We start from the raw sequence: 17878 nt of genomic DNA, 5'->3' as shown, positions 1-17878 counted from the left end.
ATTATGTACCTACATTGAACTTTAATGAGAGTGTTCAATCTGTGTTGGTAATTGTGGTTGCTGTTTATTTACAAATGTTCTGTACCTGCCGATAGGCACAGCTGCTGCTGCATAGTCACCATCCTCTAATGCTCTAACACCTCAACAATTCCATGGCCGTGGTGGGTTTTTGCTCCCAGCTTTTTGGCAGCTGGAAATTCACATGCATGTCCCTGCAAATTTGAGATGATATGTACAGTCTCCCAACAGATTGATGGAACAACTCAAAAATGAACAGATATTAAGTGGTGGTGACACTTACCAGAAGGACCATCCATAGTCCCATGAATGTGGTCGCCAGTCCTCTGGCCCAAGGCTGACTGTCACTTGGAAAACTTGAGTATACATCATGTGTGCCACCATCCCCAAGAGACCTGAGAAGCAGGGATTATAATAGGATTTTTTGTGCTAATATTTCTTATCATTTTTGAGACAGCTACTGCTGGAAGTGCTTTGAAAGCTCCAAAAAAGCCTTTGTTGTACTTTTATGCCTCCTATTCTACTGTGGAGGAGGGAGCTGCATGGGCAGAGGAAAGATGTGACTGAGAGCTCATTATTTCACATCATGCTGAATTCTCAATTAAGAGAAGAGTTAAAGAAAGAAAATCGTTGAAGAAAACGTTGCACAATTAGCATCACCACCAACCTTGCTGCTGCAAAACAGGGGTGTACCACCCACAAGTTATCTTAGCCCATCGCAGACAGGCCTTAGGCAAGAGAATAAGGAGAGAGGCTTCTGTAGGCAATGCAAGATTGAATGCGTTAATGCCAAACAACAGTATTTTATCTGAACAGTTGCTAAGACTTATAAATTTGAACACTTATAAAACAATTGGAAGTGAGGACACCATAGGAATACTTTTGAAGGTACCATGTTGATGATGCTTTCTTTTGTGGCACCATTATAATTTGCTGAGGTAGCTACAACTGGGTGAAGATTAGACAATGTATTAGACGCTTGACTCACTGTGATGCTAAAGAACAGGGTTGCAGTTAGATCACTGAGTTTGTTATTCTACTTAGCTGGCCAGCCTGTATTTTTACATTTAGACATCTCTCTGAGGAAAATCCAAACCCAAACTTTTCAAGAAGTGGTGGCCAGTAGCAGCTCTGATGCTCGGAGGATTTTCTAGCTACAATAATTTGGGATGTGTCTGCTTTAGTACCTAGGCTGTGCAGAATGATGCTCCCAGCTGAGCTCACGCAAAGCAGGGGTTCAGGCAGTTAGGTGAACTTTGGGGCAGGATCATCATTTTCCAAATACACCTTGGACCGACAGGTGTCAAAAGCCCCTTGTGCTGCAATGACAGTTCAAGGCACTTTGAAATACTGATGTGCTGCCACAGTGTGGTACAGCGAGGTCCCATATGTTACACTTGCCTCCTTAACCAAAGTCACCATTTACTGTTATCTCTGACCATCTGCTTTTTCCCACAGTTGCCCTTCCTCCATGTGGAAGATCCTGATTTTCCCTCTCCAGACCCAGATTTTGGCTCTTCTTTCCTGCTTGTTTTCAGAGTCTAAAGCGCTTTATCAGTCTCACTAGACATGTGGACGATTCAGGGCAATTCTGGGGGAGGGAAGACGAGGAATGTCATGTTTGTGTTGTGGGTATGTTAAGCAGGACCTTCAGCAAGACAAATGTCATATTTGATACAAACGACTGCAGAGGCTGAAAGAAGATATTTTATTATGAGAAGCTGTGGCGATTTGCTCAGCTGCTTCATGTTGGTGTGACACACTGCAAAGTTAGGAGGTGGAAAGAGCAATTCACATCGGAAGAAATGATATTTTGACAGGGCGGGAGGCCTAATGGGAGCACAACTGGTGCACACCTCGCTTGTTTCTGGCTATATTTAATTTCCAGAATCCACTAGGAGTTTGCTGCACTTTTTAAATCAGTGGATTTTTCTCCAGCTGACAGATACAGCGTTGATCTTAAAGTTTGGAGTTTGTTGTTCCTATACCTACTGTCAGTAATTTTTCAACCTTAATAAAATATTACAGACTGCCCCGAGACATGTCATAGTCACTCAGAGCCATCAGGAGGCTTGATGGGGCCAGGACCAGCTTCGGCAAGGCTGTTCTGCTTTGTTCTGTCATGCATAACCTTAACGGGGTTTCAGCAATGTTCAGGCCTTTCCGTGTGTGAGACGAGAGGATGACAGCCCACTGATACAGGTGAGTAGGAGGCTATCAGCAAGTCCTGCTGTAACACAGGGACCACAGTGAAAATGTGGCACTTATTGCATTTTCTGCCTAATGGCGAGGAGGGTTGGGGGCGGACATGTCCCTTGCTGTGTTGTCAGTGGCTTTATGCCGCATATAAGCTACAGCAAAGCAATACGAGTCTTAACTTTCATTGTGCTGCTTCATGCACTTTTTATTTGCTCCTGATGCCACCCATTTGTTTGGTCTATTTTAGATACACTTTGCCAAGTGCTCCATTGGGATATCCTATGACGTTTTATGTTGTACTTTTAATGGCCACATGTTGGATGAAATTACCTGGCTGTAGCATGAAGCAACAAATACTGTATTTACAAGATCATCTTTTCCTCCAACTGGCTGCCTAAGGCTGGACAAATAGAACAAAATGCCTGGATGCCCACCCAGCTGGGGTCCAGGGCAACTGATGCTTGCAGGTGGAAAATCCTGGTGATATGGTGGGCTGGAGTGACTGGAGTGGCTGTGAGTGCAGAAACACTGACCACGTGTACTTGGCTCCAGATCATTAGCCTTGCAGGACCAGAGCTGCTTCTAGGAGAGCTTAAGGAACTAAATTTGGAAAAGATTATATATTTTAAAACATTTTCAGATACCTTTACTAAAAATATTATTTATGACAGTATCACATTAATTCAAATGCTCTGTTATCAATATTACATGAGAGACATAAATAAGTTGTTTAATTCGTATAAGGTTAAGAAGAATACCAAAATGTCAGTGTTGTGGATTTTTTAGAATGACTCTTAAGAGGTTACAAAACAGCAGTAAGTGGCCACACTGTTAAGATAATTTTTCCTAACCTTTTGATGTTGAGCTATGAGAATATGAAGATCCCATTGCACTTTTAGGAGGGAACTCTGGCATGAATTTAATGAGAGATGTGTTGCTCCAAGGCAAAGCCCTCTTTCTTATCTGATTTCTATAAAGCTGTGTCATTATAAATATGCTAGGATTCAATAAATATGCTTTTCTTCTGTCCTCTGAGATCTCTGTCACTGAGCAAACAAAAAGCTAGCAGTGTTTTGGTGTGGGTTTGGTTTGGTTTTCTTCTTCCTATTGCTCTATCCTTTTTCTGCAAAATTTTAAAGTTTATATTTGGAACATCATGGTAATGTACTTATAAAGAGGGAAGGAAATAAAAATAGAAAGATGTGTAGGAAAGCAAACTTCATAATTCTTACAAAACTTAACTGCAGTTAATGGTGAAGAGAAACAGCATGGAAATAATTGTTTGAATGCTGAAGAATTCTACCTTACTTTGATTTTGAAAATTGAACTGACTTTTTAAAAAAAATCCAAATTACATCCAAAGCTGAAAAATATGCTTTAGCAGTTTCTAACAGTTTTTTTTTCTCCTTTCATCTCCATTTCTAAGTTTTATAACACTGTGTTTCACAACTTGAAGCAATCCCTGAAGACAGAAACTCCTTCACACAAATGTACATTGCATGTTAGAGTCTCTTTCAGCTTCAAATACAGCAGAATAAAACACACTTCTATTGCAAGAGTTCTTTCTGCCAGAGAGGTCCATGCAGGAGTGCTCACAAAAGCCAGTGGTGGCTGGTTGCTTGTATAAGTCCTGGGAAGTGGAGTTTTCAGCCAGCACAGAACTGAAGGGACCCCTAATTCCATAGTTCGATTTGATAACTTCTTTTAGAGAAGTGAATTCCTCAACTTTATTCACTGAAGGGCTCGAAGTACAGACCAAGCAGGAAAATAGTCTGAAACAGTTGTTCTGATGTGAATGTCCCCAGATGACTCTTGTGGTTGCTCCTAAGTGAGATTACTAGAACCCTTTTCATTCTCAGTTTTGCTACTTAGCAAGATGGGTTTGAAGCTTTCACTTACTTTTAGGATTAACACAGAAAAAAGTTTTCAGCACCATGTGTTTTTCATTCTCTATCAGATGATTGATGATGTTGATAATGGAGGCTCGGGCTATGGCTGTGGTAATGGCTGTGTGGGCTGGGGGGAGGCTAATTACTGCATTGCCCATGGCCCATGTGAAATCAGGACTATGTATTTTCACTTCTCCCTGGCAAGGGGCAAATTTATCATGCGGTCTTTGTTCCCAAGGAACAAAAAATTGTAGTGAAAAATGCAGTAGTTAAAGGGGGATAAAAGAGTCTTGTAGCCCCCAGTTTTTATTCTTTCAAAGTTTTAGAATTTTGTTCTGTTGTGGCTCCTCAGGCAAAAGGGAAAGGGAAGGCTCATACCTGAAAGCACAGTGAAGACAGCAGCAAAGGCATTTAACTTGAGCCCATCTATCACACTGCTTGAATGAAAGAGCTCGAGGCACATAAGGCTGAATCCGACGACTAACAGCATGATGTATAACACCTCGGATACTACTGACAACCACAGGACACCTGCAATGCACAAAAGCAACAACTGGTCACTTGGTAAATACTTTTGAGAGGTAAAGTGGGTGGAAATTAATTAGCATATCAGGAATATCTAGGATTATTTGGGTATTCAGAAAGTTTAAGTTTAGCAAACCACCACCCAAACTCTGAAAAACAGAAAACATCATGAATAAAGTTGTGAAGAATGGCAGGATTGTAAAGACATTGCAGAAAGAACAGTTTGTTTCCTAAGATCTCAGCTTGGCTGAAGAACCTCTTTGCATATATCTAGAACCTCTTGGCTCCTGTGACCCAGACCGTAGGACATAGAATCCATTTTCCATCCCTAGGTCATGGTTTAGAAGAGCAGAATTGGGCACACATGTGGTGATGGCACATGTTAACTTACAGTATATGGGGTAGTGGGAGATGAACAGGCTTGGATACCACCTCTTTTTCACAGGGCTGTTCAAAGAAAATGTTTTCAGTCCGGGTTTTACAATGCTTGTCACAGTATAGTGTTGGGGCCTGTTATTAGGAACTCTCTTTTACAGAAATTGGTATCCTACAGAATGACTGTTCTGACTTGGTGTGTTTGGATCCACTGCACAGATCTCTGCTGCTGGCACTATGTACGAAAACTGCCAGAATACCTGTGGTGTGGAGCCAGTTATTTGTAACACACTCAGTTGAAGAGCTGCAGATACAAAATTTGGGCTGTGTTCTGTTTTCTCAGCTCCTAGGCACAATCCCTCAGGTGAAGGGCAGTGTTGGTGTGTCCCGTTTGACCCCCACATTCTGGAGGACTTCAGGGTTCAGCACAGGTAAGTGTTTCTGGCAGCATTTGGAAGTGGCTGGCTGAGACTGACCCATCCACTGTAGATGTTACATTTGGAAATTTAGAACAAACCCTCTTGCAGGATCTGCTGAGTCTTTTAAAGTCACCGAGCCATGGGTTAAATTTGAGAGGATGGTAACTAATGATAATATTGAGTCCCTGCCAGATTTCCAAGCACAGTTTCAGCATGAGAATCTGCCGGAATTCTTCAGTACATTTGCTAACCTGATTGCTAGAGAATTCACCTGGAAACAATGAGCAGTGATAGAAAATTTCAGCCTAAGCAGTTGAAACATGGAAAGTTAAGCATCTGAAGACAATGGCTTATATTAGAAAATGTTATCTGTAACCATAGAGACTGCTACAGGCTTCGCTTATATTAATACATTCTCTCCTCACTGAAAGAACATACATGTGATAATGCCTGTAGTTGAGCTTTTCAAACCAGATATGCAGCCTCACTTTTATCAACTATTTGAGTGTCCTCTTAGAGACCAGGATGATCCTAGCTCACATTTTGTCCGGGAACTTGTATTTCTGTAATTGCAACTAATTAATATATGCTATTAGTTGTTGGTACTGTATCTGACCCTTTGAATTTTTAAATAGTACTACAGAGCTAGTAATAAAAAACCCCTTTAATTTCTCACAGTGATTTTATGTGTAATATTGCATCTATCAACAGCAAACAGCTGTTTATCTCACTCCTATTAGTCAATTTGGTATCAGGGCAACTGGCACACTCTTCTGAAAAGAAACACAAGTGAGAGACAGAGTGAGTGTTGTTCTGTGATACAGCAGGATTAAGAAGGGATTTTGCCTCATTTTCTCACAAACAGAAGTTCCTATGACAAAAGAATGATGAAATGGTTTGAGTTGGAAAGAATTACTTTGTGTAAACCTGACCTATAAACTGAGACAGTAAAGAGCCTTAACTAAGGAGTTGTAATTCATAAATGTTTCAGGCCAAACTTGAAAGAGTAATATACAACATATCTGCTCAGATGGTTATTGCCCTGTTTTAACACTCGAGGATACTCACTGCTGGTGTCTATGCAAAAGGGCAGTGCTGTCCTAGCAGCTGCAGCTCAAGGCTATGGTGTGGCCCTGTCCTCTGCTTCCTTGGGTGAACAACTGGCTGAAGAGTCGGGCTCAAATGTTGTAGTCAATGGGGTAACATCAGCCTGGTGCCTGGTCACTAGTGGTGCTCCTCAGGACTCAGTTTTAGGGCCAGTTCTCTTGAATGTTTTTATCACTGACCTGGATGCAGGAGTTGAGTCCATGCTAAGAAAGTTTGCTGTTGATACTAAAATTAGGAGGAGAAGTTGAGTCTCTCAACAATAGAAAGGCCTTAGAGAGAGATCTTGATAGATTTGAGTGCTGGGAAACCACCAACTGTATGAAATTTAACAAAGACAAATGCTGAATTCTGCTCCTGGACAGTGTAATTCTGGATGTACGTATAGACTGGGGGACAAGAGGCTGGAGTGCAACTCTGCAGAGAGGGATCTGGGGTTTGGTTGTTGGCTTGGGGGTTCAGTTGATGTACATCAGCGGTATACAGGTTTTATCTATTGCCCACCTATGAAACAGTGCTTGAAGCTGGATGCTGTAGGCACAAGTGTGGCATGTTTGAGAAACAACCAGAAGCTGAAGAGATGCTCTCGTGTCTCTACGGGAGGGCCCATGTTAACATGTCCAGAAGGCAAGTGAGGAGATACTGCTAGAGGCAGCCTTGTGCACATTCAGAGGGACAGGAGTGCCCCGGGAGGTGAGGGTGGAGGACGTGAGGGCCCAGTTGGTGTTCTTTATCCTGCTGGTGAAAGAAAAAGGAGCGGGAAGAAGGAACACCTGACTGTGTGGCTGGTGTCACAGAGAGTGCTCGGGCTTCTCTAACCACAGGGTCCTCTTTGAGGTACAAAGGCTGCTAAGAGGAGTGGGATCCACCTGGTGAAATGGAACAAGAGCGGTTTTTCCAACAGGATAATCTTGCAAGGAGATCTTCAAACCTGATATGCTTGTAGTAACTGGAAGGGCTGTAAGGTCATGGGAGACAAAGAGAAAGTGTCAGGGGGCTGGAGCACATGATGTACAATGTAAGGCAGAGAGAGCTTCACCTTCTCATCCTGTACAAGAGAAGGAGAAGGTCTTCCTATCTACACCTACCTAATGAAAGGATACAAATAGCATTGCCAGACTCTTAGAGCTGAGCAGTAGTAGGATAAGACAAAATTTGCAACATCAGAAATTCTAAGCAAAAAGGTGGTTGAACACTGGAAGAGGGGTCCAGTGAGGCTATGAGACCTCTGTCCTTGGAGTCTTTCAGTCTCCACTGGACATGGCCCTGAGCAGCTGGATCTAACAGACATTCTTTCAGCAGGGGCTTGGACTAAAGCTACAGAGGCACCTTCCAACCTAAATTATCCTATGTTTTTTTAATTGAACAGTTTCTAAGTCTTATGTGCTGAGGGAACAGCTGGAAGGAGGAAGTTAGCTGAGGAAGAAACAGAGTCTTCTCTGCTGGAGTAGAAACAGAGTGAACTACTGCTCTGATGAACAGCTCGATGAGACATGAGTTTTGCTGTCCTGTGAAATGTTTTTCAAATGAGACACAGAAACTGGGTGAGTTTCCCATGGAAGGCATAAGCAATTTTTTTTTTTTCTTGATCTCTGTTCCTATCTGGAAAGGAACTCTGTGTTTAACTCTCACGTCTTATTTCATGGTGTACTCTGAATATCTGCTCTGTGCCTTTTTAAAATGCATTTAATGTGGGGGAAGGTAAGTCACACATGCGGCGTTTGCACAGTTCTGAGTATGTCCTGTCCTGCCCGCTTTGATCTTGACTTCATCTGAAATAATAACATCCAGAAAACGCAAACTGTATCTGGATTTTGTATCTTCCTGTGGCTGCCAGAAGCAGAACAGTTGATTCAAGTTATTAATTCAGGAGACAGTAGCTTTCTGTTCCATGCTGATGGTGATCTCCCACTGCTCTTCTCTCAACATGAAATTCATGAGGCAGTCACTTGGCATCACTTACTTCCACTTACAATCTCTTACAGGCTCATTCCTGCGAAGCAGAGAGCTCCTTCCCTTGAGGACACCTCCATCAGTCCAGGTGACAGGGAAGAAGCTCTCCAGGGGTTTTCTCTTTCCCTATCTTCTCTGCTGTCGCCTTTTCTCTTTGTCTTATATCCCACCAACCTGTGTAACTCTGTTCCAAGAGTTTGTCTGGCCTAACTCAGCTTATGTTAAAAAAATCTCTCCTTCCGAACAGTCAGCACTTGATTCATTTGGAGGCTCTTACCTGGATGGCCTGTATCTGAAGGTCTGTATTCTTATAAATCACTGGCTTTCTCTCATTTTTTGGTCTTTGTCCTGTTTATGTTTTTTCCTTGCCTGTCCATCAAACTGACATTTGCATGTGCAGAGAACGTGCTGTGGGTTTGTGTACAGAGCTCAGCTGGGTTACACATGTTACACCAAGGATGTTCCTTCTTAATGCAATAGGATTTCAGATTCTGACCTCCTACCTCCTGTCTATGTGCAGCATTTGTCAGATGGTGTATCCCCTGCTCATCTTGTAGGAAATAATGCTATGACGTTGATGGTGTAAACATGAGACCTCCTAGGAAAGAAGAGTCTTTAAAACAAAACTAAATCAAAACTGGTTTCACTTAGACTCCGGTCCACAAATTCTCACAAGCACAAGTATGTGCAAGGAGTTCATCCAGCATAAAAGCGCGAAGACGCGTTAATTCAATCAGTATCTTCAGGATTCCCTGAAATAATCCAGAGGATGCCAGCTGTCCGGTCCTCCTCATGTCTTCTGGGATTTTTGTAGGTTAGTGAAAGTGTCCTAGGTTTGCGTGTTCCTCTTTGTCCTGGCCAGGAGCTGACAGTGATCTGTTTTGCTGATCTGTCACGTCTTTGTTACACATCATGATTTACTTGTCCTGTATCTCCCAACCTGGTGTCTGAGAAGCTGCAGGTAGATGGACATTAGGATCTTGATGACCCACTAATTTTGGTACCATCAACACCTGCTATTCCAATATGCCTTTTCCTGCCATTTTCAACCCTGGTGCTTCTACACCAACCAGTCCGTCACATCCTCGACAGTTGCTGACAATGATAGAGTTACTTTTGTGTACTGTGTTCTGAAGCTGAACACCACAGACTGTGAAGCTGTTCCTGGAGGTAAAGGGGTCACCATCTTCAGAACAACCTCCTTGCGAAGCAAAAGCACTGGAAGTACAGGACCTGGGCTGAGCTGCTCATCTGGAACTTGAAATGGCAAAGCTGGGACTCACCAAAAAGTTCACAGAAGTCAACTTACATCATAGGACTCCTACCTCAGAAGGGATCATATCACCTTCATATCATCTGATCTCAAGACAGGTTGCATTCTAGGTGAACATGAGCTTTCCTTGAAATGTGAAAATATAGCCCTGCTGAAAGCACTTTTTTTCTTCTGTGCTTCTGTCATTGTCCAGAGATTCTGGTTTCGCAAGAATTTCTGTTATCCAGCCAGGATATAACCGAACTTCTTCATGGCTCTGAGCTGTTGTTATTTCATCAACAATGTGCTAAGAAATTGTCTTTTCTGCAGATTTCATGGTGAAAAGCATCAGTGCCACCTCCTCATGAACTTAGCTGCTGAATCAGCATTGTTACATGCCAAGGAAATTCATTTTCCAGCAACCCCAAGTGAAGTGAACATACTCTTCACTGTAACTGAAAAAATAACTATTACCAATGTGAACACTGAAATTTTAGGAACTCAAATACCTCATGGACCATCTAACAAGATCGGTCCCCTGTGTTTCTGTCGGACAGTGGAGGGCAGCATCAACATTTTGAAAGAAGATTCATGGATGCTGAGTGCAATTCTGCAAAGCTGGTGATCATGTTAATGCATCTGCCAGAGATGTGTTAACAAAAGGATGTTGCAGACAATTCTGGATGAATGAAACAAACTGAATGTTTTTCTGACAGCGAGGTAAAGAAACTTGACCTCAGCCTGCAATGAGTCTCAGGGCTCCAAAGTTCTCCTTGAGTTTATTTTGTCAGCCCAGCTCACCAGCGAAGGCACTGTGAATGAGCACACTATTACATCTCATCGAGGAGCAGTCTGAGTCAGGAATTGCCAATGCTGACTTTCCCTTGAAATGGGAATTCTGAAAAAAGTCATTGAAATTCAGCTTAGAAAAACTTGAGGCATCATACCACATTTCAGTGAATTCCTGATTAAGGAATCCAAAGAACAATGTGATTAATGACTTCCAGGAGTTTTCAGCTGATTTTGACTGTTTGGTATCTCAGTTAAGAAGAATAAATGTGAACCTGGGATAGCTGCTGCTGTTGTCATGGGTTATTCTGTTGGTACACATCTGGCTTTTTCCTTTGAGGTAAGAAAAACTAAGGACCATTCACAATACCCTGAGTGAAAATACGTACCAAGACATCAAGTATTTTGTCAATTCTACTGCAGTTTCGTATCACAAAAAAAGCAACTGTTGCTGACTCCAACTTTTCTGTGAGAGAGCTCTGGTTAAACTGACCTCAAGAATGCCAAGAAATTACTGACACGCACTTCTGTCTATGCAAAGATGATTCTTACTTGTCTTTGCTGCAATATTAAAGCCATTCTCAGATTCATTAGCAATTTGGACTGAAATACCAGGAACTTGGATACCATCTGAACGAGATTATGTGCAGGATGATAAAGAAGCATTAGATGCTGTTTCTGGAACCACAAAGGTCCATCATTTCAATTACTGTTGTGCTTCTGAGATTAATCCAGCCAATAAACCAGTTCTAGAGTCAAAATTCACATTGATACCTCCTGCCATCTACATTCACATGCAGCCATGGAGTTTCATGCTAAATATGTATGATTGTAAACTTGTCAGCAAATCAGAAAAGTTGATTTTTGGTGCCAGCTCAGTATGGCAAAAGTTTCTGATGCCAGATTGTGAGGTCCTATCTCCAGATGAAATAATGATACTGAAATCCCCTCCTGGCTGCTGCTCCAGGCTGGTCATGTCATGAAAATGACTGTCAAAGATGCAATATTAGTACATATCCTCAAGGCAACACTGAAGAGGTGGCCAACAGAGAAATTGCTGTTGGAGTTCAAAGCATTTTTGATCCATAAACATGAGCTGTTTGCTCATAAAGGATCTCTTCTGGGAAAATCATATTGCTGTTCCTGAAGAAGATTGCTGACTCATGTTAACTATGTTATATGCAGCATAGGTTGGAATGGTGTGCATGAAAATGTTAGTCATGGATTCTGGCTAGTGGCTTGGAAATCATGCCAGCATAAAAACCCCATAAATGAACGATTTACTTGGCAGGCTATGTGACATTGCCTGCTGAAAGCCCAGCGGTGCCTGAGCAATGCCCAAGAAGCAGTGTCCAGAGTCTGTATTGATTTCAAGGGCCTTTTCAGACAGAAAATTATCTTCCTGATCGGGGTAAACTCATTCAGAATGCCTCAGTGGGATTTTATCCTCCTCAGAAACACCCACTGCCCCGGTCTCTGCTCCCTGCCGTAGGTGACCTGTGGTTAGTGCTTACCAGCCCATCTGATGGCAGAACTGCCCTCCTGGCTGATGAGTTCGAGCATCTGACCAAAGCAGCCTCGTTTGAACTGTCACACTGTGCGATGCTGTCCTTGAGCGAGTAATCAGACCGCACAATGGTGCAGACAGCCAAAGGCATCCTGAAAAGGTTTATACTTGTCACGTTCCTCATAACTCACTGTCGCACATCTGCTCTGATAGTGAGAGGAGTCTGTCTAAGCTGCAATGAGACATCATCTCAAGTCGCTCCTCTGTCAATTCAACCTTGATCTGTCTTAGAAATTCTGATGCAAGCAGGTGGAGGCTTTGGGATTTTTTCTACATTACACTTCATGATCTAACAAAAACCCTTTATGTGCTAGAAACAGTGGAGCTGAGCAATGCATGGTCCTTAATAACTACTGAGATCATCGGACCTGGCTGAGATGAAATCCAGAGCACTGCACTCAAAGGACAAGCTGGTTGCTGCTAGCCACAGGCACTGATGCTGTTACTTGAGGAAGAAAGTGCTCCTGCTAGCCCATGGTTCACTGTCATTGTCCCCAAGATCCCTGAACTGCTGGACAACTCAGGGAAACCACAAGAGGCTGTGACAGTCAGCTAGACAGATATCCAATGTGGGAGGAAAAGAACCTGGTATGAGGGCAGAACTTGGTTATGGGTGGTGTGAATATACATGAAGAAAGCCACGGTACAGGTGTTATTCCTTCTTTGATCAAAAATATTTCACTATTCTTGCTCTCCACACGTGCTGCAGCATCCAGGGAGATGGGGGAGTTGTTACCTTTGTTCGTGTTACCAGTAACAAAAATTGTGCTTGCTTGCCTTTGACAGCCTCAGGTCTGTCTGTCCTGCTTTTTGAACATAACACTTGCACCAAAGATGACAGGAAGAGAACCTATGTGCTAGATGGGAACGGTTCCTTCTCCTTGGTTTGTTTTTTGATGATATAATTCAGTCTTCTCTGTAAGGTACTGTGTTAGACCTAAACAGTATGTGGGAGACCCAGAACATATCTTCTTAGTGACTGAAATACTGGGGACAGGCCCTTGTTGTCACCCTCCTGGGAAAGGGAACAGAGATTGCTGCGGAAAGAGTGACCCTAACGGTCCACTTGCACTTCCCTGTTCCTTATCAAGATCTGGTTCTCAGAAAGTTGCTGACCAGCCATAGCCTGTGGGACCCATGACGGTCTGCAACATCAGGGAAAATCTAGTTATTTCTTTAGTACTCAATTCCAGAGCTAGCAGCGTGTTGCTGTGAGCACGCTGACAGCTGCAAAACATGTAGTAGGTGCTGATTTTTATGGCAAGTGCTTCGTAGACCTAATGGGTGTTTGGTTTTCTTGCACTACTGATTTTTAAGATGTTCTGTTTACCTATGTAGAATGGGATTTTCTCTGCATTTTTCGTCCCATCTGCTTTGCTCCTCCTGGTCTGTATTTGCTGTCCCTATGTTTCTTGTCTCTGGCTGTCATTGCTCTGCTTTTCCAGACTTACCTGCTATGTTGGAACTGACACTTGGATATCACTTTGATCTCTCCTCTTCGTACACAGTGCAAGAGAAAAGAGAGGAAAAAGTATACAAATGGAAATACGTTGAGAAATGTTGTGCATCTTATTTTGGAAAAGCATTGAAGTTTAAAGGGGCCATGTAAATCTCACACTTTCTCTTCCAGTTGCATTCTGATTATTTTAGCCATTTGCTCATCTCTGCTGTTCCAATACCAGAACTTACAAGCCAAAAATATTGGAGTGATCAATAAAAAATGGTGAAAGGAATAAACATTGAGCATGCTGTTGTGGCTGGCGTAGGGACTCGCCTCTGAGCAGTCAGCCCATCTGTTGGTTAATGCAATCTCATCATATCAGACCATCTGCCTGCTCTTCTTGGGCTGCAGTGTAAAAAAACTGGGAGGGAAAAGTAGACCACAAAGCTATGAGAGACATTCCTCCAAAACAAAGTAAGCTTCATGATCCTAAGAGCCATGAGAGATACCTAAAACTACCCATTATTGTAAAACAACTAATAGAATCAAGATAGATAAAGGGCCAGCACCCAAACAAGAGATTGTGGTTTGCAAAACATGAGAGACCATATGATAAATGCAATCACCAGAAACTGCCTAGGTGGCAGAAGAAATGCCAGCTGTTTTGATTTTGTTGAGCTTTAATTCTTCCTTTTTTGTTTTGGTTTGGTTTTTTGAAAGGTGAAGTGGAGCTGTGAGGTAAATAACATTATTCTCTTCTACATACTAATGTGTTTTCTATGACGTTTTATGGTTCTGACATTGAATTTGGTTCTGAATTTAATTCTGTGTATGGCACTGAGCAAACTGTGGAATGTCTTTGTGCCTATATTCTTTTTTTTTCCTGATATGAAAATGGTAGTGTAATATAGTGGAAAAGGCCATGAAAGCACTCTAAGCAGCACTATCCTGCATGCCTTAATAAATACATTTGGGCTAAAGGCACCTACAGTGCAGGGTCTGTGGTGAACTTCTATCCTCAGCACTGGGCTGAGCAATGAATTCTGTTTGGATCTTACGGCTACCATTCCCCACAACAGAGAATCAGTGTTCTTCAGGCCTTTGGCATCACCAGCATGAAAAGCAAGACTGTTTCTTCCTTCTAGGAATTAGGAATTTAGCTTGAATTCTGATATTATGCATGGTTTCATCTTAGTATATTTAATTAGCTTTTAAAAATAGCTTCAATGATTTATAATAGATATGCAAGAAAACACAGATAGAATGTTAGTAACATATTTTTTCCTGCACACTTAATCATAAGTCTCCTAATCCAAGTGCACAGGTACTTGTCTGTGTGGGTATGTATATACTCTATTGCAGATATATTAAGAATAATGTAAGCAGAATATTAAATGTTCAAGAAGACAATGGGAACTATTTTGAAAAGTGCACAATTCTTGTGGGAAACCCAGTTACATTTCTTTTCACTGGTTGTAGGTCTCTAAGTGGTCCTTTTAGGAAATCTATACTCTTTTTTTCTTCTCAGAAGCAGCTACCCAGTACACAAAAAAGGAGGTTTGTTTTTTAACTTGGCTGTTACAAGTTTCATTTGTCTTTTTTCCAGCCTGAGATCTGTTTTGTGTTTTGCTTCTCATACAAAACAGTATTTCCTATCTTTGACCATAACTGTCAAACCCTCCTCTCTGTCTCTTTAAATTTTATTGTGACTTTTTTGACCTGGGGCTGGCAGGGGAGGGATGAGAGGTGCACACTGAGTGCTGGGAGTGGGCACGTCATGAATACATGCGGTGGCATGGTGACTTTTTGTTTTGTTCTTTATTTCCTACAATGATCCTAATATTTCTTTTCATCTTTTCTTAATCTCTGCAGAGCAGTGAATTAATGTTTTCATAGAAATGTCTGTCATCGTTCCAAGAACTCTATCCTGAGGGGTAAAAGCTAATTCAGAACCCATCACTATATATGTAAAGGTAGGATTACTTTTCATGTTCACCTCTTTGCATTTGTCAACACTGAATATTATCTACCATTTTCAGTCTCTCGGTGACTGATAAAGAAAGATTTGTGAGTAGTTTAGATGCCTGTAGTATATCCAGTATCTTTAAACTTTTCACACTTCGTTTGTCATTTTAGCTGAACCTTTTAATTTCTTTTAATCAGCTCCTGGTTTTCGTACGTTCCCTTCTTCACAACTTCTTTTAAACTTTTATTTCTCCTGCAAGGATGTTGAATTTGTCTATGTTAGAAACAGATACGAGGTATTTCTTACTACCATTTTGAACCAAGTTCCCCACACCACTCAGGAATAAGTCAAGAGGTACACGTTTCCCAACTAATTTCCCCATGCTCATAAATTTTCCAAATTTTAGTCTCCACATCATACGGAGCATAACATTTTCTCAGTCTATGCATGGGATTTTAAAGCCTACTCCTACTGATTTGTTTTCTCTCCTTATATCTTCTCTGATATCGATTTTAAACCTGCTACTGTAAGCCGTCCCAATGGGTGATCACTAATATAATTCGGTATTTTTTATCTGAGCGTGGAAGCCATCCATAGAGATTGTGTTGCTCACTAATGACATTACCTTGTTATTGTGATTCAGCTTTAGTACACGACATCTGCTTTGTCTTTCAGCGTAATCAGTACCAAGACATTTTTTTCTCACTAATTATCTTTCTCCCGTCAAATTTCTGGTACACCTATTATGTCAGTATCCATTAAAATCAGGCATTTAATTTATCTTCTCATTAATTGCTCTTGTAGTGCTGGCTTAGGAGCATGTATAGATTTGGTTCAGCTTTCTCTTTTTGCATGCTGTGTTTAGGTGAGACTTTCTTTGTTTATTTGCTGTTTGCTGTGTACTATCGTAGTTTTGCCAGCTACTTTTTGGAAAATGTAGAACTTTCATTGCTTCATCTCTACAGGATGCATCATCATGAGCTCTGCAGAGGACATGCAGAAGGCATCTCCTACCTCAGTGAGTACAGTCTCATATTTTAAAAGTCCCCTGTAACATTTTGGACTGTTAAATGCTCACCAGCAATGAGCATTTTCCTTCTGCAAGGTTTTGGCTTGCCTCAACCTCCATGGTCTCTAAAAAGTCTTGTTTATTCATTTGTCTTTCCCTAGAAATAAATAGAAAGCAATGCAATACAAGCAGTGGCTGATCATCTGCTGCTTTGCCACTCGTTGTGGGAATTATTCCGTAGATACCATAGCTGAAGCAAGTGAGGTCCTACAAAGTTTAGAGTAACTTAGATCAGATTGTACCACATCTGTGAGGAGTTTGCCCTCTGAATCGTGTCCTATGTTGGTGTGGCCATCTCTAAATTTTGAGCCAACACTGACCTTTGAGCCTGTTCCTGAAGCAATTTCCCACCAGGACTCCTCAGGCAGAGAACCTCCTTCCAGTATGTGCTGCAGGCAACACAGGTGTTTGGAAAGTGCCCAAGTCACAATCCCAGTGAACACCACCCCCAAAACTCTCGGGGGCACCACATGTCCTGCAAGCCCTCGCCCTTCCCCAGCAAAGTTCTTCCAGCACAAATGCTGCTTCCAGCTGATTACCACTGTATATATCCTGGCCTTCACTTGCACAAGGAGTTCAGCTGGTCATGACTCCTCATCCTCTGGCTCTCCATGTCACTGTGGGTGACAGCTGACATTTAGGCATTTATAGAAGGATGCGGGAGTTTGAATCCTCACACAGCTCTAGGCAGGGATAGGAACAGATCTGTATATGTATGTAGCCATGGTATTATGCTACTCAGTGAAGTCATTTATCAGATCATTTGATGGCACATATTGCTACCTTTCGTTTTCCATTGTGGTGCCATGGCTTCCAGACATAGTATCTGGCCTTGGTTTCTTCCGAGTGTATCCTCCTTGGCCTCTTGGAAGTCCTCTTGAGCACAGATTTGAATCAGTGTGAAACAGGAGCTAGAAAGTGCACCCAAAAGGTGTGATGAGAGGAGGAAGGTGGTGGAGTGTGTCCCAGCCAGAATGTTCTGGATGGGCACTGCATCAGGGAGCTTGACAGAAAGCTGATTTAGCTTTCAACAGCCCAAAGGGAGAGGCTGCAAGATGCACTCAAAAATAGACCAAGTAGCTGAAAACTGAGTGTACTTTTCAATGTAACGCAAAAGTGTCCCTCAGTAAACAGGTCACCTTTTTCTTCTTCAGATATCAAAATACTCAGCAGGAACAAAACTTGGATTAAGTTTTGTGGACAAGATCCCAGGAGCAATTCAGAAGTGAAAAATCTGGTCCAGCCTACTGTGGCAATTTCCTTCCAACTCCTTTTGGAAATACTTGCTATCTCACTACTCACATCTGTAATG

General features: G+C 42.0%; 1 protein-coding gene across 1 annotated transcript in view; it reads right to left on the bottom strand.

The window, feature by feature from the left end:
• Positions 1 to 17878, bottom strand: part of GSG1L (GSG1 like) — a 48646-nt gene that overhangs the window by 10964 nt on the left and 19804 nt on the right. Inside the window, exons 3-4 of the mRNA XM_065644945.1 lie at positions 4485 to 4637; positions 302 to 413 (exon numbers count right to left, since the gene is read on the bottom strand). Coding sequence (XP_065501017.1) covers positions 302 to 413; positions 4485 to 4637 — 265 coding nt within the window. The remainder of the gene's footprint in view (positions 1 to 301; positions 414 to 4484; positions 4638 to 17878) is intronic.

The sequence above is a fragment of the Caloenas nicobarica genome, chromosome 14, assembly GCF_036013445.1.
Source record: "Caloenas nicobarica isolate bCalNic1 chromosome 14, bCalNic1.hap1, whole genome shotgun sequence".
NCBI lineage: Eukaryota > Metazoa > Chordata > Aves > Columbiformes > Columbidae > Caloenas > Caloenas nicobarica.
The sequence above is the reverse complement of the archived record's forward strand: the minus strand, read 5'-3'. Positions and strand labels throughout refer to the sequence as shown.